The sequence below is a fragment of the Herpailurus yagouaroundi genome, unplaced genomic scaffold (assembly GCF_014898765.1).
Source record: "Herpailurus yagouaroundi ecotype Mexico unplaced genomic scaffold, PumYag 186, whole genome shotgun sequence".
Taxonomy (NCBI): Eukaryota; Metazoa; Chordata; class Mammalia; order Carnivora; family Felidae; genus Herpailurus; species Herpailurus yagouaroundi.
Genome location: NW_024412417.1, coordinates 23,120,082 through 23,141,453, shown reverse-complemented (window position 1 = coordinate 23,141,453; position 21,372 = coordinate 23,120,082). Strand labels below are relative to the sequence as shown.

The window sequence follows — 21,372 nt, the reverse complement described above, 5'->3', positions numbered from 1 at the left end:
CTTTCATCCTAAACCTTGTTTACCCATTGGTGCAAACTCAGGGAATTGCTAAACTTATTCCCCACAAGTGAGTATCTAGATATGTATTAGTTACTTTACTTTGGCATTCTTAAAAGCTAGTAAGAAGATAGTCTCACTTTTGTTCTGCCAGCAATTGGATTCCTGGATTTATAAGTCCAGATCACGTGTCTACTGGTATAAGAGAAAAATTATGTCAGACCAGTTAAACAGGGAAAACTTTCTTCAAGACTATTGGCTCCTACTGCAATAGGGACCAATACTATTGAAATAGGAGTCAATACTATTACAATAGGGAAGAGGAATCAAACTCAACTGGTGAAATAAAAAATAGAGTGGTTTTTATGAGCTGAGAAAACTAGAGGAAAGTTACTGAAGAACTGTAGATGGGAGATTAGTCAGTATGAATAGGTCATCTGTGTTTGCTAATTGATGCTGATGTTGAGCTCTTACCCACCCACAGAAACTGAGAGATCAGAGTGCTAATTCCTTTGATGATTATGCTTCAGAGGGATGGCTCCCAGGTCCTTGAAAAAACACATTCTTGGGGTGTAGAAAATTTACTTCTCAAAGTGCAGAGAAAGGATTTACAATTCCAAGTTTTCTAAAGTAAATGCTCTTTAAAAAGGTAGGCTAGGTCTCTCTAGTCTGGAAGAAGACTGTTGAAAGTTTAGTTAAGCTCAGGGGAACATTAGGAATACAATTTTCAGATGTTTGGAAGTTGTGATTATGGGACATATTCCTGGGAGTACAGAAAGGAAAAAAATGCTTTAACAAATAACATGTTTTTGCCCCTAATAAAGCGTGATTTTTAAAGCAGTTGAAACAACATTGCTGTGAATAGGGTAGCAAGGCTGTCCATGAACATTCTAAGTTTGCGAGAATACCTTCTTTCAGTTGAGTTCAGTGCCATCATCAGTTGCTCTAGAAAATGTAAGTTTTAGGTCCTTTTTGAGAACAACTGCCTGACACTTTATGTGCTGCTGGCTTTACTTGGCAAGCCTGGGTCTCCCTAGGTTTTTCGTTCACTTTGATATGATCGTATGGATGATCAACTTCACTTGAAAGACTCCCTCCATCACAGGACCGATCTTTCCTCTAGGACAATTTTAGGTGGATAGAATCTCCCGGTCAATAGTCGGGGCAGAATTCTTCTGGTGGGTCCTTCAAGGTCCTTATAACCTTATGTCTCAGGACTTCTAGGGAAGAAAAAAAGCCCTTTGAAGTATTGAACATGTTTATGAGAGGATTCAGTTAAATTGGGTACAGGACACGATCTCTGACCCCAGTTCATAAGTCTGCCAAATATAAGTTCAAAGGGAAAAATATTTTGCTTGCTTGCAGGGGTTGCTCTGATTTTTCATAAGGCTAGCAGTAAAGTTCTAGGCCATATGAAGCAAGTATCCTGCTGAATTTTAGGAAATGAGTTTGATTTATCTTATAGGAATCTGTAAATACGGGCATAATTACTGGATGGCAAGTAGAAATCAGGTAACTTCCTCTCTCTGATTCATTAGGCTGTGGTTTCCTCCAAGTGGAAAATGTGTGTATTAAGACAGAATTTACCACTGCCTGAGGATCAGCATTTGAACAGGGAAACACTTCTTCAGACCATCCAGATATCACAATACATAACTACACAAAATCTCTTAAACACCACAAGAATTAATTATATGACATCCAAGTGCCATCAAAATTCTAGAAAAGTTGGTTGGGGAAAACTGCCTGTACATAGTGGCCTAAAAGCATTCTGCTGACAAATTTTTCATGTCTTTAGAATGTTTTGAACAACTTCATCTTTTAGTTATATGTGGTAAGAGTCTAGTGCCTTTAAAATCTCTCTTTTACTTAGATGATTATGTTGATGAGATAACATTACTACCCAAGAAATATGGACTATGCCATAGGAATATTTTTGTTAGATAATTCCCATAGTTCAGTCACATTTCTTTTAGCTCCTTTCCTTAATTTTTTTAATGTTTGTTTATTTTAGAGAGAGAGAGAGAGAGAGAGAGAGAGAGCGAGAGAGCACGAGCATGAGTGGGGGAGGGGCAAAGAGAGAGGGAGAGGCAGAGTCCAAAGCAGGCTCCAGGCTCTGAGTTGTCAGCACAGAGCCTGATGCAGATCTCGAACTCATGAACAGTGAGATCATGACCTGAGCTGAAGTCAGATGCTTAACCAATTGAGCCCCAGGTGCCCCTTTCAGCTCCTTTTCTAATCCATTTGTACATTTGTGTGTGTGTGTGTGTGTGTGTGTGTGTGTGTGTGTGTGTGTGAAGCATATTTTTTGGGAATTAACAAAAATTCTTATTGTATTGGATATGAGGCTTCTAAGTTTGAAGTCTGCCACATTTAACAGTGGCTTTTGAAGCTCTGTCAGCAAAATCATTGCCTTCTGAAGTTTTCATTCTGCCTGTGTGAGCTCTACAAGAGAACACTGATCTGAGCAGGCAGTTGTACAACCTTTAACAAGTCAGCTATCAATCTTCCATGAGATAATTTATTTCCCCTCAAAGTAGAAAATCTTCTGTTTTTCCAAATTTGTTCTGCTGCATGACAGGTAACAAACACTTACTATATAGGGGTGCAATTTCTTTTTATTGCTATTGACGAGGCAGCTTGTGTCATCTAAGTTCAGGGCAAAATAGAAGCTTCCAAAATTTCGTAAGAAATCAGTAGACCATACAAAACCTCAAGTATCCAGAGCATATGACATACTGGCAAACATTATTAAATTGTCATTGATGAACAAGAATATCAGACAAATCAAGTCAGGGCCAAGCGTCTTCTTCTATTACTATGGAACAGCTGTGATCATCTATTTGATTAGGATCTGCTAAAAAAAAAAAAAAACTCACAGGATCTAAGAGATTACATTTATTAACAGAGTATTAGGATTGAAGAATAATGCCTGTTTATAAGTAGCCTGATGGCATACCCACAGGTTTGGAATCTTACACCCTTGAGAGATAGCTGTCACAACACACAGGACTTGGAAAGAAGTCAGCCAGGTGACTCAAGGTAAGGACCTGAGCCTTTTTTAAAATGTGTCTGCTGCTACCAAAGCATCCCAGTACCCACAGTGCCATGGTCCCCAGAAGACCCGAGAAATAACATTATTGATAGGTGGTCTCATCCTCACTTTTGAGTGAAGATTCCAAAATTAGCACCTTGATTTTCATGACAACACAACTGTATTTCAAAATTCAGAATCCCAACACTGAGACAGTACTAAGCAGTTACCATGCATTTGCTCTACCAGAGGTTTTGCACGCTCTGCAGAGGTTCGAATCCATTGTCTACAATATCGTCCTAGTCCCCAAAATTGTCTAGATGTTTTTATGTCATAAGGTATTTAATTTGCAAAATGCGATGACTCCTATAGTGTATCCTTTGGGGGCCGTTAGCATCAACAGATACCCTGAATATTTTACCTCGGTTTGGCAGCAATGCACTTTATCTGGTGAGGCCGTGTGCCCTTGTGAAAGAAGGAAATTGTAAGGAAGCCAAAGCATCGTTTCTACTTGGCGCTTTAGTATCTGATTCTACCGGAAAACCATCTACATATTGAAACCTACAGATCCTTCTGGTGGGACAGCTTTCATTAAGTTTTCCTGTATATGACTAGAGAAATAGTAAGAGGGTACTGAAACCCTTGAAAAATCGTTTCCATAAATATTGAACTTCTTCCTACGTAAAAGCAAACTAGAATTTAGACTTGTCCATGATGGGAACTGGCAGAAAAAAAAAAAAAAAGGGCAGAAAATAGATACATTGGAGAAAAGCTTTGCAGAGGATGGCACCAAAATTATAATAGTTCTGGTGTTAGGAACTACAGGCATTCATGGAACAATGAATGTATTTATTTCCTTAAGATCTTATAAACAAGGTAACCATCTTTATCAAATTTAACTTCTTTACTGGGAGTTGGCAGTATTAATATTAATATTATAGGGTGAGTACCCTTTCTTTTATAATTATCCTTTGTTTTTCTAATTTTTTATAATTGATTTTTTCCTTCTAGTTGAGCCCTCAACAGAGAGTATTGTTTGGCACATGACTTTTGCTTTTGATGCGTGATTTCCATTGGTTCTGTATCTCGCATTAAATCAGTGTTATTATTCCTTGGACCTAAAGTAATATATCGATATGTTTCTATTCAGGGTACTTTTTCCATGTGCCGTGGGACTGCAGTCCTCTGCTATATCCCTTTTCTTGTGGAAGGCACATAGTAACCAAACCAGATGCTTTTTTTTCAAGGACTTTTCACAGACACTCCAGATGGAGTATACAATATGGTAGCCTTAATTTGCATGAGAGATCTCTCCCCAAAAGGTTTACAGGGAATCAGGAGAAAGTAAGAAAACGTTTTCCTCAGTCATGGGATCTGTTCATGTGGGAACCAACATAAGAAAAGACGCATAGGGGCGCCTGGGCGGCGCAGTCGGTTAAGCGTCCGACTTCAGCCAGGTCACGATCTCGCGGTCCGTGAGTTCGAGCCCCGCGTCGGACTCTGGGCTGATGGCTCAGAGCCTGGAGCCTGTTTCTGATTCTGTGTCTCCCTCTCTCTCTGCCCCTCCCCTGTTCATGCTCTGTCTCTCTGTGTCCCAAAAATAAATAAACGTTGAAAAAAAAATTAAAAAAAATATTTAAAAAAAAAAGAAAAGACGCATAAAGCTGATTCAAATTACCAATGACCTGTATTGATCTATCACAATTAAAATCTGAGCACTTTTTGGGGAAATTTCAGAATAAGTAACAGTAGTATCTACCAGAAAAAAACAAGGATATGTTACCCAGAGGGCAATTTACTGTAATGTGCATTTCACCAGTGACGTAAACAGTCTTAACTGAACAGTTAACTAGCAGTTTAACTTTTCATTTTCTTTTTCATATTTGTTCTGATTGTCCCCAAACTGAGTAACTACTGGTAAGATTTGAGTAATAGTTGTCCTTTCCATTCTACCCACTGCCCTTTTTCCTTAATTTGAGCTTGGATGGTCAGGATGAGAGCTAAGATAAAGGTGGGTAGAGCCAGAGGACGATTTTCATCTGCCCCTAGAATCATGCTAGTAAATTCTATAAAAGTCTCAACAAATGTTATATGGAGAATAATAGGGGATTCACCTGTCTTCTCTTTATAACACTGTGGTTTCTCCCAGCTCACCTTTAGAAGAAAGGCTGTGTCAGTGTCTTTCAGTGGGTCTCCTGAACCCTTCGTTCTTCCACAGTTATGGAAGATAGTGGATACCTGGCTACTCTTTAATGTGGTTGGTGGGTCTTCGTCTGGTCCCCAACATGCTTGGTCTGTCAAATGAGCAAAATCGGCTGGTTGCAGAATTCCACATGGTAGCTAGTCCACATCCCCAAGTGTGGGGCTGTAAATTTAAAGGAGAAAGAGGGGCACCTGGGTGGCGCAGTCCGACTTCAGCCAGGTCACGATCTCGCGGTCCGTGAGTTTGAGCCCCGCATCAGGCTCTGGGCTGATGGCTCAGAGCCTGGAGCCTGTTTCCGATTCTGTGTCTCCCTCTCTCTCTGCTCCTCCCCCATTCATGCTCTGTCTCTCTCTGTCCCAAAAATAAATAAACGTTGAAAAAAAAATTTTTTTTTTAAAAATAAAGGAGAAAGAGACGAGGGTAAACAGAGGGAGCAGAGACAGCAGAGGAAAGAAGGCAGAGGCTCTGTGAAAGAGAAAGTCACTTGAATTCTCAGGTTTTTTTTTCTTCCATTCTTTTCAATCTTTACTCTGACTGTCCAAATCATTTTTAACTTTCCTCTTAGAATGATATCTATACAATAAATACAAGTATTCAGTTTCCTTGGGATGATGCCCTCCTAAAACCCTCAAAAATCCTGAAAGACGAGATCCTTCCATTATTCCAAATGTGACAGAGAGACAGTACCTGTTTAAAAGAACGAACTGCAAGCATCCCATATTTTTCACCATCAGAGCTAATCATGATCTTGATGGGATTGTAGAGCCCAATTTACCCTTGCTTCCTAATAATAAAACTTTGAATTTGAGAGAGTAGTTCATTCAGATAGTATTTCAAAAAAGCAGAATGCTAGAAGAGAGACTTTATAATCCAAAGCATTTTACCAGACTGTTTGTGACCGCAAGACTTTTAGCTGGTCCATTTAATTCAAGAACTGCCCTTGTATCCCATCCTCATCACCAAATTGTTGGGGAAATATAATTAAAGAGAAAATCTCCTGTCAGCCTAATCAATGCTGTCCACAGAATGTAAGAAAGAACAAAACAGTTTTAATATTAAATAAGCATTACACCAGACTGTGATGTGTGTGTATCATGGGCAAGCCACTAAGGAGATTGCAGAGAAATAAATCTTGCCCTTTTATATAGTCAGGCAGATACAGTCACTTAGATGCATGTTCATTGTCTTATCCAAAAAAAAATTAAAGATAAAACTTTTCCAATCTTTATGATGGACAGGGAGTTACATCATGGAGTTATGTGCCTAGACTTAAATTCCCACAAAACCGGGGAAACAAGGCAACATCCTCCTTGATGTTTGCATTTCAAAGAGATAGCACCCAGGCCTCCAAGACAGACATTCACAAGATCCAGCATTGGCAAGAGGCTTAATTGACTTAAAATATTTATATACATTTGAAAAAAACAGATATTTATGACTTCAAATTTTCTAAAGGAAATGCTAAAGAGAAGGGGGTTTTCTCCTTTAGCATAATGGAATTTATTTATTTATTATTTTGGAAGAGAGAGAGAGAGAGAGAGAGAGAGAGAGAAGGCGAGCACTCAAGTGCGGTAGGGGCAGAGATAGAGAGGAGGGAGAGAATCCTAAGCATGTTCCGCACCATCAGCGCAGAGCCCGATGCAGGGCTGGATCTCACAAATTGTGAGATCACGACCTGAGCCAAAATCAAAAGTCAGATGCTTAAGCAACTGAGACACCCACGTGCCCTGCCTCATGGACATTTTAAATTATTATCATTTTTAAGATTTCTATTTACTCTTACACCAGCCATGAGGTGGGAACTGGGTAGGATCACAGGGAAACAAGTTAGCCGGGGGACAGTTTAGACTGTATGTGTTAACTGTTTTTTATGAACTGACACAATTATCATGCCAGAAGTTTGGGACTGGTAAAAGTTCAGGACTGAAAAAGAAATGAAAACATAGTAAAGTAAATAATAATTGAATCCTCTCATGAAAACAACCTTTAATAATTAATGTGAGATAGATTGTTGGTGCATTTGATATGGTGTGCCTGACATATGTCCTCGAGTGTTAAGCTCTCATGCCCATTTCATAGTGAAATGATTTTAGTTTCTGTCATGTCTCTGAGGTTGAGTCCTCACTCTTGCCCCTAAAAAAACCTGTCTCTCTACTATAGCTCAGAAGAGTAGTACTTATCAACTCACCAATTTGAAAATTGGAAGTTCATATACCACAAAGTTTAACTGCATGATCTTTTAGCCAGAAGACCCAGAAGCAATGAAACATCTTTTCAAATGAGGTGTGTGTGTGTGTGGACATATACAGATATGTGTACAAAGGTGTATATACAGATACACATAAAGGATAATGTATGTATGTAAATCTTTTATATTATAATAATTTTACATTTGCTTTGGCAGGAAGAAAATGAATACGCTTTAAGATTCCATAATATTTTATAGTATCTTTATATCTTACCAGTATTCCTCAGTATCACATATAACCCCATAATTAAATCACTGTATTTAGCTGAGGTTATTTGTGACAGATTCCCATAAATTCTGTCACACTGGACACTAGTGACACAGCTATATTTAATGCAGTCTGCTGACGATATTTTACAGTTTGGGTGGCTGAGTAATGAGCAGAGCATTTTGCCGTCATGGTCACTTTGAGGATATGGGCATGCGTGCTGCCCTCTGCTGGTGTAATTGTAGTGTAGCCTCCATCCAAATGCCTGTTCTCTTAGGTGCCCATTTTATGTTGGAGGGGAAATTTGTAGCTTCTCTCCTCATGTAATTTTCCAGCAATCCTCATGGTCTAGCAACAAAGTAGGTAAACACTTAAGAATTCCTTCTTTTAAAAGCCTATCTTTCAGTATATAATTTAGAAGTCTTTACTAATATGGATATTTTACTCAGCAGTGAATCCATTTTTTTTTTTTCCTCTTCCTATTCTTGACAAACTCCCCCTCGCCCAAAGTCTTATTTACTCATTTGCTTTCCTCCTTTATATGACCCTTGGCTTTGGTTCAGACGTGTGACTGTAACATAATTAATGATAGAGGGAAACATGAGGTAATTCCCCTTTTTAAGGTTAAAAAATTGAGCATTACTGAATGAGATTATTAATGCATAGATCCAGTGATGCTGCATCAAACTAGCAGCATGTTTCTAAGGTAAAACTGTTTGCAGTAAAACAAAACTACATGACATAGGTAGTCTGATATCAGTATTGCAAAGGGATATATTATATTCCATGCCATTTTATTGTTTTGCACAGTGCTTGAGTGTTTTTCTACAATATTTCTTTAGAACAGCGTTCTGTAAAACTTGAAAGGTTAAAATAAAGAGCATGCCTGGTGTTTAAAAAAAAATAAAGATTTTTTTAGATCCTTTTTTTCTTTTCAGTTCAAAAGAAGTATAAGATTCTCTGATAGTCTAAAATTTAGTATCTTGCCTCAGGGTTATGAAAGACCTAACCTAGTTAAACACATGAACTGGCACTTGCTCATAATAAATCTCGATCACTAAATTGTGTGGTTTGTTCTATTATATCAAGGCGAGTTTATCTGACAGTCTTTTTTTTTTCTAGCCAAGAAAATATTGAGAAACAGTTCTGTCTCATAATTTGCATGCAGAGAATGTTTTAATAACACATTTCTCTCTTCTCCGTCCATCTCTCTTTTAGGCTGACTGGAAGCTTTGTGCCAGACTTGATAGTGAGCATGAGTAGCCAAATGTGGCTGCACCTTCAAACAGATGAAAGTGTTGGATCTGTTGGCTTCAAGGTTAACTACAAAGGTAATGATGGATTGCTACTGTGGGAAATATGCTATCTTAATACCACCAGGGGATACTTTTAAATTCGAGCTTAATTGCATCTACAAACAAAAGTTTCCCAGAACATAAGCAAGAATATATTCTACCAAAATGCTTCTTTTTTAAATTTAACTATAAATGTTGATTTCACTTCTCTTTAAGTAAAAATAGGACTGGCTTTCTTCTTTTTCTTTAGGATGTGTCTATTTTGCATACTTCATCTCTCCCCCAGGCTACTGTAATTTCCCTCTATTTTAGTCACTCTGGACTCCTCGCCTTTCCCAGAACAGACAATGTAGTTTTATACATTTATACAATTTGCCTGATAAAAGTAATATACTGATGATTAAATACTTAAATCCAAAGTAAAGGATTTAATTCCCCAAAGAATTTAGGGCACCACTTTTTGAGGGGATTGGAGGGATCTATCGGTTATTCTCTTAGCTCAGATACATGGTCTTGGTGTTCAAATGATCGATTCCTATGTAAGTGATGGGTCACAAATGTGTTAAGTTGCTACCGCCCACCCCGGTATTGGCAGTGATCCAGACTGATGACAAATGACCTGGGTATAACAAAATCTTTTGTTCTGGTTCCATTTATAAGAGATAGATGCAAACATTGTAAAATCGCAAATAACCATGACACATGGTGAACCTTGGTTAAAAGCAAATAGAGACAGTGGATATATACACACAACATGTATATTAGAAATGCAAATATAGAACCCTCACTGAAAAATATATCAATGTTAATAAATTCACTTGAAATCTGTACCTTAAAAATGAAAATGTATAAGAAAGCAGCAGAACATTATGTTGCCGGATTTTATTATTTCTATCGTGGTGAAAATCATTTTTCTCTGTCTTATCAATTTAAACAAGAGCTGTTAAAAATTGTCTTACTTGCATTATAATAATTTTTAATCAGTTTCCTTTTTCAAACAGTGGCTTGCCATGCCTTTGTATCTGGACACATGGAAATGAATGCATGATGTTGTCAGGGAGACAGAACACATGCACTCAGTGTTTTTAACTTGTGACTAAATTTGGTACTATATTAATTTGAATAGTTCAGGAAATCTGTATAAATGTCAGTTACAAAAAAAATAAAAAGGTTAGCCTGATTATAATTTTAAATATATCCCTCCTCCATTTAAAAATCCACATCTGTCTCAGTAAATACAACAGAATCGCAACCTTTCAAGAATGGTCAGCTTTTGTTAAAAGTATCTGCGTCTTGACGTTTTCATTTGAAAATTTTTTCCACTCTAAATCACTAAATGAAGCTGGCATCTTTGTATTCCTCTTGGTTTTATTATTTTCTTCACCCTATGAAGGTTACCTGTCAGAAAACCTATAGTTGTGTAATCCTTAGTAACTATATAAATCATTAATGATAATGCCTCCACAAAGAACACAGTTGTTAAGGCTCATAAAACTTGCTGGAGAAGTAGAGGAGTTCCAACCATATTTACAAAGCTCTCCACTCCGCTGCAGTTCAAGAGCTGAGGTAGATTATAAAGGAGGACAATTAATTTGTTTTCTTTCTGCCTGGTTTTGAACAAATAATTAAAAAAAAAAAGTCTCCTAAGGATCTACTGTGTGTTGGCTACTGAATGAGTTGTTGAATATAGAAAGAAGAGCCAGATGTAGTCTCTCAGGAAGATCGTAATACAGTGGCACAGAAAAACATACCCAACCACTCAAGCACGAATATCTACAGAGATGAGAAAATTGAAACCAACACAGGAGATTCTTAGTGAATGATGCCTTTACTCGTCCCCGTCTCTCCCCTCTATTCTAATCTAACCTCCTCTGCACTGTGAATGATCTCTAGCAGCAAGGAAGTGTCACGTGACACTCCAGCCGTAGGTGTTTTCATACTTTTCATTGCTTAAAGTCCGCAACTTCTAGAGATCTTACCTTCCAGCTTTGTTCAGCCTGTCTTTTTCTGTCTATAATCCAGTTTTCTCAAAGTATCTGCAACCCTCCATCCCAGCAAGTTGTTTCTTACCTCTCCTCTGGGCACATGCAGACAATTCTCTCTGGGTCTCTACTCTTATTTTATCAGCATAACATCACTCACCCTGCAAGACAAAATTCAAACATTTCTTCTGTGAAGTCTTTCTTAATTCTTCTTATCACAAAATAACACTTCCTCTGTTTTATAAGACCTGTACCATATATTATATATACACACACGCACACATTATCTTACCAGATGGAAATATGTCACATTCATCTTCATATTTCCATTAGCAACCTTTTGCTATGTCATCATGGACAATTAGAAAACTGAACAAATGATTTAACCTGTAAATGTGATGTAATATAGGGTAAAATATGTCCTTAAAAATTTAGTTTACCATGATTTTTTTTTCCTACTGTGAAAATCATACTTTTGCATTCTCCATGATTTAAAACCTGAGCTCAAAGTTGAAGCAGGGTTCATTTTGAGAAGTTTCAAATTTTGATGTGCAGATAGCTTCAGCAACTTCGCCTACTAAAAATAATTTTCATAATTACCACGCTCTGTGTTAAGTAGTGTGTTGGTTCTAAATGGAACACCTGCTATAAAAACTTTCCAGATTGATCTAGAGATGTCTTCTTTTTGTCATCTGTAGATTTTGCATGAGACAGCATTGACTTAGCTCTCCTGTAAATTAAACATAGATTTTATGGCATATTTTCTTTTAATATATGTATGTATATATATTTTAGTTTTAAAGGTAGTGACTGAATTATGCAACTTAGATTTTGGGTTTTTCTTTAATAATATATTTTAATTCTTAAATTATGTTGTGCTCATTGCCTGTGACAGTTCTTCTAAAACTTGCTTTAAAAGAAAATAAGATTCCAATGACATCTCCTATTAAGAAACCCAAAATAGAAAAAGATTAAAAGCTGGGTGGCTCTGATGGAAGGGGTGGGAAGGAGGATTGGCACCCCCATTGATCAGACTGCCCCTCATTTCTTCTGAGTACAAGGAAACCCTAATGCTCCAAAAAACCTGTTTGAAAATCACTTTTTTAAGACCATACTTTGATGTAGAGACCAACAATGTATCTGTAAATATAAAATGACACATAGTTGCCTAATTAAGTTGTCATATCTTTATTTTTTTTAATTTTTTAATCTTCATTTTATTTTTGAGCTTATTTATTTGTTTGAGACAGAGGCAGAGACATGGGAGGGGCAGAGAGAGAGGGAGAAAGAGAGAATCTCAAGCAGGCTCTACACTGTCAGCACAGAGCCTGATGCATGGCTCAAACTCACCAAGAGTGAGATCATGTCCTGAGCCAAACTGAGTGGAATGCTTAACCGACTGAGCCAGTTGTCATTACCTTTAGAACTTCAGTTTTAATCTTTGGAACTATCAGTGCTTTAATCTTAGAATTTGCACATTAACTATCTTAAACTATAAAAAGGCAACAGGTGTTTGAAGCAAAAAAAAAAAAAAAAAAAAGTTCCTTAATAGAAATGCAATTCATTCTTATTCATTTAAACTTCGCTTAATATTTATTATGTACATGACAGTATGCTGAGTACTGTGTTCTATAGCAGAAATGAATAAAATAAACACTGTATTCTTGAGAAGTTTAATGATATTCCCTTACTTGTTAAAACCAGTAATGTCCATATTGGGTATAACAAATCACAGCCATCCTGCTCTGCAGGAAATTTGTGAGTTTGCCAAAACTATGATTCAAGATATGACACTAGGTGTTCCTGCTAAAAAGGAAGAATAACCTAGCTATGTATCTTGCCCCATTAGCCTTAGAGACATTAATTTTGTTTTCTTGTTTTATATTGTCATTATTTCAAATATATATTAACCAGAAGAAAAGATAGTTCCCCCCACCCCCCACCGGACTTATTAGCATCCATTAACACTGTGCTATTTTTTAAAATATATTTTCATCTTCATCTAAGAAGACCTAAGCAACATTAAAAGTATAATTAATAATTACTAAGAACCTTGTATATTGCAATCACTTTGCCTGCATTAATTCATTAAATCTACTTAAAACTTCAAGAGGTATCAATTACTACTCAATTTTACAGATCAGAAAAATGACTAGGATATAAGCACTATGATGTAGCAACTTTGTTCTGTTCACTGTTGTATTCTCAGTATCTAGCACAGTGCCTAACACATAATAACCACTCAGTAAATATTTGTGGATGTGTGAATGAATGGACCCAGGTATCAGATCATTAACTAAATGCAGAACCTCGATGTAACTTCATGATTTCATGATGCTCTCCATTATGAAACATTACGTTCTGTGTGGATGTTAAGGGTTTTGGGGAAGCAGAAAGGTTAAAGCCTGAAGACAAGCTGAAGACCCTAGTCAGTGTAAAAAGTGTAAGGATACCACAAGATTGAGTGAAATTACTGAGCTCCTATTGTCTCATCAGCTACACATAAAACTACACATAAAAAAACACACATACACAACAAAAGCCACTTGATTTCAAATGTCTGTACATTTTTATTTCCAGAGGGTAAGTTTATATTCTTTAGAGATATTTAGTAAGAGAGCTGAAAGTCCATGACAGAGGCATATAAGGAAGAATCTCTTTTTTTTAATGTTTATTTATTTTTGAGAAAGAAAAAGAGAGAGCATGCGAGCAGGGGAGGGACAGAGAGAGGGAGACAGTGGATCCAAAGCAGGATCTGGCTGACAGCAGACAGCCCCATGTGGGGCTCAAACTCAGGAACCGAGAGATCATGACCTGAGCCAAAGTTGGACGCTTAACCTACTGAGTGCCCAGACACTCCAAATCTCCAGCTTTTATAGAATTCTGAGAGTGATATTATCTCCTCATCTTAAAAATCAGGTTTTTTAATTGATTGCCTAATTTTCAATCGTGTGACAGTGTGCATTCTCAACCATATAGCGTTAACAGCAAGTGTTAACAGCATGCACTGTTTTAAGCACATACATCATCTCATGTAATCAACTGCAATAAATCTGCAAGGTAGTTAGTATTATTATTCCTATTGTGTAGATGAAGTAATTGAGGCATGGCAAGTTAGACAATTTGTTCAAGATCACATGGCTAGTGGCTGGCAAAATCAAGATGACTGTGAACTCTATATTTTGACTGCTGCTTTTTAGAAACTTAAATTCTGTCCATAAATCTTAGCTTGGATTTAAAGTTATTTAGATATTTAAATATTAAAATAGCTCTCAACTAAAGTTCATGGCTAGAATTTAAAATTTTGATGAAGCCATCTGGTTTCATTAGATGACCTAAAATTTTGAAATGGAAATTTTCATGAAAGATGATTATTTTACTTAAACATTTAGGATCATTAATTTTTACAGTTTAAAGTGAATGGACAGTCCTTTCTCTCATTGTAGAACTGAGGGATAGAGATCCCATTATTTGCCAAAATGCAAGTTTTTAGTAATAAGGGCATATGCCACAGGTAAGATGGATTGATACCAATGATTTGAAAATTAGACAATTACTTCCAAGCGTGTGACCCAAATTGAAGTTCAAATTTAATAAAAACAGTAACAGCAAACTTTGCTTCTTTAAAGTGCATGTTTAATTCTGGAGGTATCATTCTTCTTAAATCTATCAAATAATGTTTTGGGAGGTTAATTAGAACATTTTGTAGGTAGCTTCTGATGATACTTCAATAATTTCTACAACAAAAATCGTGACACACAAATCAGGCATCTAGGTTTTATGCTTTATGCTTATAAGAGCACATTTTTCTTCTTTTTCCTGCTGTTTTCTTGATTTCTCCTTCTTTCTCTCTCCTTTCTTCTTGGATCTTTATTTTTCTATGATACTACCATATTACTTTCCGACTGCCTTTCATTTGTAAATATATCATGACTGTCTTTCCAGCCCAATTGTATGGATTGGCCTTCAACTGATGACTGTACAATAACCCCCAAAATGTACACACCATAATTTGACATGAGTCAATAGTCATTTTGGTCATTACCTTTATTATGATAGTAAAATGTTGAAATAAATATTCTTGTACAAGTTTCCATACATTTTTTTTCTGTTTTACTGAGGAAGCAGATTCTGAAAATAGTATGGATATTGAAATAAGTAATGCATCTTAAGTAATTATTTCCTAAATTTTATATTTTCACTTCCTCAGAAGTGTAAAAATGAGGTTTTTCCCTACAACCTAAAATGGAATACTACTAATCTGTTAGGTGTTTGCCAACCTGATGTGTTATAAACACAGTATTATTGAATTTAATAGCTACAGGGTTATTGAACATCTTGTCATAGATTTATTAAATTAACCACCTGGATTTCATCCTCTTTGAAATTTTTCAGCTTTGTGCTCTTCGTAAGGCATTATTAATGGTCACAACTTATTGACTTTTCCTCTAATTCTGGGTGAACAGAGAATTAAACTTTCCTGTCCTCTTGAAGTTAAGTGTGGCCATGTGACTACTAAAGTGTAAATAAGTGACTATAATCACTCCCAGGCCAAAGCATTGAATTATACTGTTGTTCCCTTTCAAAAGGAACAATGAGGCCGTATCTTCCAGATAGAACAGCTACAAATTGATGCTGCTTCCTTCACTTTGTGTTCCTGAGGGACTGTGGAGAGCAGAGGTCCCCTCCCCACCCCATTTCCCCACTATATAGCGTATGTTGCATGCACAAGACATAAACTTTGTTTTGCTAAGCCTCTAGAATTTCTGGGTTAATTTGTTATCCTAGCATAACCTAGTATATTCTGATGGATACACAATATAAGTTAGCCTATTCTTGGTTTGTCTGTGTACTCTTAAGTTGTAAGCACTTTGGGCACATTAGGGGTGTAACCCTTAGTTTGTCCATACACTGCAAGTATTTTCTTGCAGTCTATTTTGATTCCATGAAATTGAAATGATATCAAGTTTTTAGTTTCTTCCTGCTCTAATCAAACACATCATTCCTTTTATTTATTGCATTTGGACTTGTATAGGTGTTGTACGTCTTTTAATGATTTTATTAAAAGTTACTATACACACACACACACGTATTCACACACACACATACATATAAATATATATGTATATGTATTATATATCATTTAACTATTTTTTTCTGCCAAACCATACTGCTTCAATTTCACTAGTCTTAAGGTTTTCTTTTTAAAATATCTTCTGGGCACATCTTCCTGCCACTATTTTTGTATTTCAAATTTCCATGACAATTCGCATACACCTAACTTTCACCTTTATTGTAAAATAATTTTGTAGAATTACATAAAATAGTATTTGTGATTTTCATTAGGATTGTATTAATTGTATTAATTTTAATTGTATTAATTGTATTATATTAATTTTATATATTGCTTTGGTCTATATTGATTTAATTAGGTAATGTCTTGGCACACCTGGGTGGCTCACTCGGTTAAGCATCTGACTCTTGATTTCAGCTCAGGTCGTGACCTTGCAGTTCATGGGATCCAGCCCTGTGTCTGGTGTGGAGCCTGCTTGAGAGTCTCTCTCTCCCTCTCCCTCTCCCCCTCCCTTGCACTCTCTCAAAAAAACAAAAACAAAAAAAACCACACACAAAAAAAAACAAACAAAAAAACCTACGTAATGCCTTCTCACCAAGTCATCTTTTGTCTTCTTAGATTTAAATTTTATGTTTTTATCTATTTTTTTAATGTTGATTTGTTTATTTTTGAGAGCGAGAGAGAGAGCACAAGTTGGGGAGGGGCAGAGTAAGAGAGAGGGAGATAGAGAATCCAAAGCAGGCTCCAGATTCCGAGCTGTCAGCACAGAGCTCTACACAGGGCTCAAACTCACAAACCATGAGATCATGCCCTGAGCCAAAGTTGGATGCTCAATGGACTGAGCCACCCAGGCACCCCTATGTTTTATATATATAAAAAATATTTAGAAATAAAGCTGTCATAAATGAAAAAGAAACTACATATATATTTATATTTATATATATATATATATATATATATATATATATATATATACACATATTTTTTACTTTTTTGGTAGATTATAGTAGTATGTTTATTTTTCTATTTCCCTTTATAACTGATTAGAAATAACTATTATATTCTATCTTATTACTATATTTCTATTATAAATACGAGTTGTTGAGTTTTACATATCTGTGTAGTGTTTAGCCATAGTACTTAATTCTTTGATAATTATGCACTGTAACAGTGGGAAGGCATTTATTAGGAAATTATTAAAAAAACTCAACTACTATTGTATTAAATATGGGTTTACTATTCTCACATGACATGTCTAGGAAAGAGTAGATACTGTTGTTGGATGATTGCTTCACATCATCATCTGAGACTCAGATGCTTCCTTTCATTCTCTTCACCTTTCTTAGCATATCTGTCTTTATCCCCAAAGTTGTAACAGCACTGTTGCCGGATGTCTATTGTAGGAACAGATTGGAATTCCTCAAACCCTGTTAAATTATACTGATGAGAAGTAGCATTTCTGTCCATTTCTTCTTTTGATGACAGTGACTTTATTATTTTAATGTTTAATATGATACTTGACACAGATATGTGGAAAAGAGTCTTTTTACCAAGTCTGCCTACATTCTTCTTAGTCCTGTTTTACTCTGAGTTTTTATTAAGAATAGCTGATAAGAGGGGTGGGGGGCACCTGGGTGGCTCAGGCTCAGTTGGTTAAGCATCTGACTTTGGGTCAGGTCATGATCACATAGTTCGTGGGTTCGAGCCGTGCTTCGGTCTTTGTGCTGACAGCTCAGAGCCTGTAGTCTGCTTTGGATTCTGTGTCTCCCTCTCTCTGCCCCTCCCCCACTCATGCTCTGTCTCTGTCTCTGTCTCTCTCAAAAATGAAAAAAAAAAACATTAAAAAAATTAATAAACAAAAGAATAGGTGCTAGGGTCACTTTTCTCCATTCAATGATACGAGTGCGTATTTAACCAAGTCACTCCTTTAACTATGTTCATAGGCTTCCTGATGGCTGGGACAAGCTACTACTGCAATAAAATCTTCTTGAACATAATATCTGATCTTTTGATACACTCTCAGATTCAATTTGCTAAGAATTTGATTATAATTTTTGTTTCTAATTAAATATGTGAATTGGATTACAGTTTCTTCTTGCTAGTTTTATGATTGTGGCAGTCACAGAATGAGGGAGTTTGTCAATGCTCTGGGATAGTCTGAATAACAGAACAGTTACATATCTTTGAGAGTAAGAGAGAACTTAGCTATAAAATCATCTGGGCATTTTTACTTAAAGGTAAATATTTAGCAAGTTTTAATTTTTTTCTTTGGCTATAACTCTCCATATCTCTGCTTGGATTAAGGTTGTCTTTTTATATTTTGTTAGCCTCTTTTCTAGGTTATAAAATAGGTAATAATTCCAAAACATATTGATATTTCATATGTGTTTTATTAAAAAAAACTTTTTTTGGTATATATTAATTCCAAGGAGTACATTTTTTTTCTCTCTCTCTGCCTGCAGCTGCTTTTCTGTTTGCTGAACAATCCTTCCACTTTTTTTCCCTCTACTAACTGAACTACTCTAGGCTTTAATGAACCTTATCTCTTCCAATTCTGTATAGTGCTATAGGTTTGGACTGAACTAATCAGAATTCCCTTTGATATGGTTATCGGTCCAGGAACTGGGGCAATTGATATAGATTCTGGGTGAAAGAAAATCTCTTTTCTGAGATTGTGAACTCTAAGGATCAGTTAACTTGCACTAGTGGGGGTCAACTTTTGTTACCTTATGTCAATAACTTGCCTACAGAGACAAAGCAGAATCTACAAATGGAAAGAATGAAAACTGTATTGTGTGCATAACTGAAACACCTAAACACCTGAAGGGAATGCTAGATATCCAATCTTGTGATTATAAACTTCTCCTCATTTAAGCTGAGGCTAGTTCAATTTTTATCACTTATAACGAAATGGGCCTTGATCGCCACACTGTCATTTCCTTGCTGTTTAATCATTCAACATAGAAAAAAGGGAAGATGTATATTACAATCCAGTGTTTTCAGAATTGAATATATTTCTTTATTTTTACAGCATAGTTGCTAGGAAAACCATTACAAATGGATCTAAGAGGGTATCTACTCATTGAAAGTAATAGTTGAGTAAATAATATTCAATATTCCTTGCTGTTTTGGGAATGGAAACAAAGAAATATTAAGAGTTTTGTAATTACCTTCTCCTAACAATATGCGTCCATAGGGGGAAAAATTCTTCATTAACCTTAGCATCTATGCCTTAATGCCATTATTTATGAACTGAGTTTTGGTCCCAGTTTGTTTTGTCCTCAAGTCATTAGGCCAATCATGAGATTGCTGAGATTTTTTGACATGATTAATTTGACACAAAGAGATATATTGCTTAGTTATCACTGAAATAATTTTATGGGGATAATGGAAAAATTGTGTAAAATATTTTTGATTATTTTTTTATTAAAGTATAATTGACCTACAATGTTATATTAGTTTCAGGTGTACAACATATTGATTCAACAATTCTATACATAGCTCAATGCCCACAGTAAGCGTAGTTGCCATCTGTCACCAAACAACATTATTATATTATTGATATATTCCTTTTGATGTAGTTTTCATCTCTGTGACTTATTAGTTGTATAACTGGAATTTTGTACCTCCAACTCCCCTCGATTTATTTAGCCCATCCCCCCACTCCCCTCTGGCAACCGATAGTTTATTCTCTGTATTTAAGAATCTGTTTGTTTGGTTGGTTTGGTTTTAGATTCCACATATAAGTGAAATCATATGGCATTTGTCTTTGACTGATTTCACTTATCATAATACCCTCTAGGTCCATCTATATTGTCACACATGGCAAGATTTCATCTATTCATGTGATATATTCCTCTGTGTGTGTATGTATACACATCTTTTATATCTGTTCATCTATTGGTGGGTGCTTGACTTGGGTTGTCTATTGCAAATAATGTTGCGAAAAATGTAGGAGTGCATATATCATTTCAAATTGGTATTCCAGCTTTCTTAGGGTAAATACACAGCAGTGGACCATATAGTATTTCTGTTCTTAATTATTTGAAGAACCCCACCATACTGTTTTCTATAGTAGTTGTATCAGTTTACACTCCCACCAACAGTGCATGAAAGTTTTCTTTTCTCTACATCATCACTCACAATTTTTATTTCTTGTATTTTTTATACTAGTCATTCTGACTGGCATGAGATATTTCATTGTGATTTACATTGACATTTCCCTGATAAAGTGACGTTGAATAGCTTCTTCTAAGTCTATGGGCCATCTATTTATCTTCTTTGGAAAAAATATCTATTTAGGTCCTCTACCCATTATTTTTTAATGTTTATTTATTTTTGAAGGAGAGAGAGAGAGAGAAAACAGGGGAGGGACAGAGAGAGAGGGAGACACAGAATCCAAAGTAGGCTCCAGGCTCCAACCTCTCAGCACAGAGCCTCATACGGGGCTTGACGCGGGCTACAACTCATGAGCAGTGAGATCATGACCTGAACCAAAGTCCAACGCTTAACTGACTGAGCCACCCAGGCGCCCCAGTCCTCTACCCATTTTTTATTCAATATATGAAGTTTATTGTCAAATTGGTTACCACACAACACCCAGTGCTCATACCAAAAGGTGCCCTCCTCAGTACCCATCACCCACCTTCCCCTCCCTCCCACCCCCCATCAATCGTCACTTTGTTCTCAGTTTTTAAGAGTCTCTTATGCTTTGGCTCTCTTCCAATCTAACCTCTTTTTTTTTTCCTTCCCCTCCCCCATGGGTTTCTGTTAAGTTTCTCAGGATCCACATAAGAGTGAAACCATATGGTATCTGTCTTTCTCTGTATGGCTTATTTCACTTAGCATCACACTCCCCAGTTCCATCCACCTTGCTACAAAGGGCCATATTTCATTCTTTCTCATTGCCACGTAGTACTCCATTGTGTATATAAACCACAATTTCTTTATCCATTCATCAGTTGATGGACATTTAGATTCTTGCCATAATTTAGCTATTGTTGAGAGTGCTTCTATAAACATTGGGGTACAAGTGCCCCTATGCATCAGTACTCCTGTATCCCTTGGGTAAATTCCTAGCAGTGCTATTGCTGGGTCATAGGGTAGGTCTATTTTTAATGTTTTGAGGAACCTCCACACTGTTTTCCAGAGTGGCTGCACCAATTTGCATTCCCACCAACAGTGCAAGAGGGTTCCCATTTGTCCACATCCTCTCCAGCATCTATAGTCTCCTGATTTGTTCATTTTGGCCACTCTGACTGGCGTGAGGTGATATCTGAGTGTGGTTTTGATTTGTATTTCCCTGATGAGGAGCAACGTTGAGCATCTTTT

The 21,372-nt window shown here is 36.4% G+C and overlaps 1 protein-coding gene across 4 annotated transcripts in view; it reads left to right on the top strand.

Annotated features, from left to right (window-relative positions):
• Nucleotides 1-21,372, top strand: part of CSMD3 (CUB and Sushi multiple domains 3) — a 1,253,459-nt gene that overhangs the window by 664,499 nt on the left and 567,588 nt on the right. For all 4 annotated transcript variants that reach the window (XM_040494274.1, XM_040494275.1, XM_040494273.1 and 1 more), the window contains one exon: nt 8,909-9,021. In XM_040494274.1, coding sequence (XP_040350208.1) covers nt 8,909-9,021 — 113 coding nt within the window. The remainder of the gene's footprint in view (nt 1-8,908; nt 9,022-21,372) is intronic.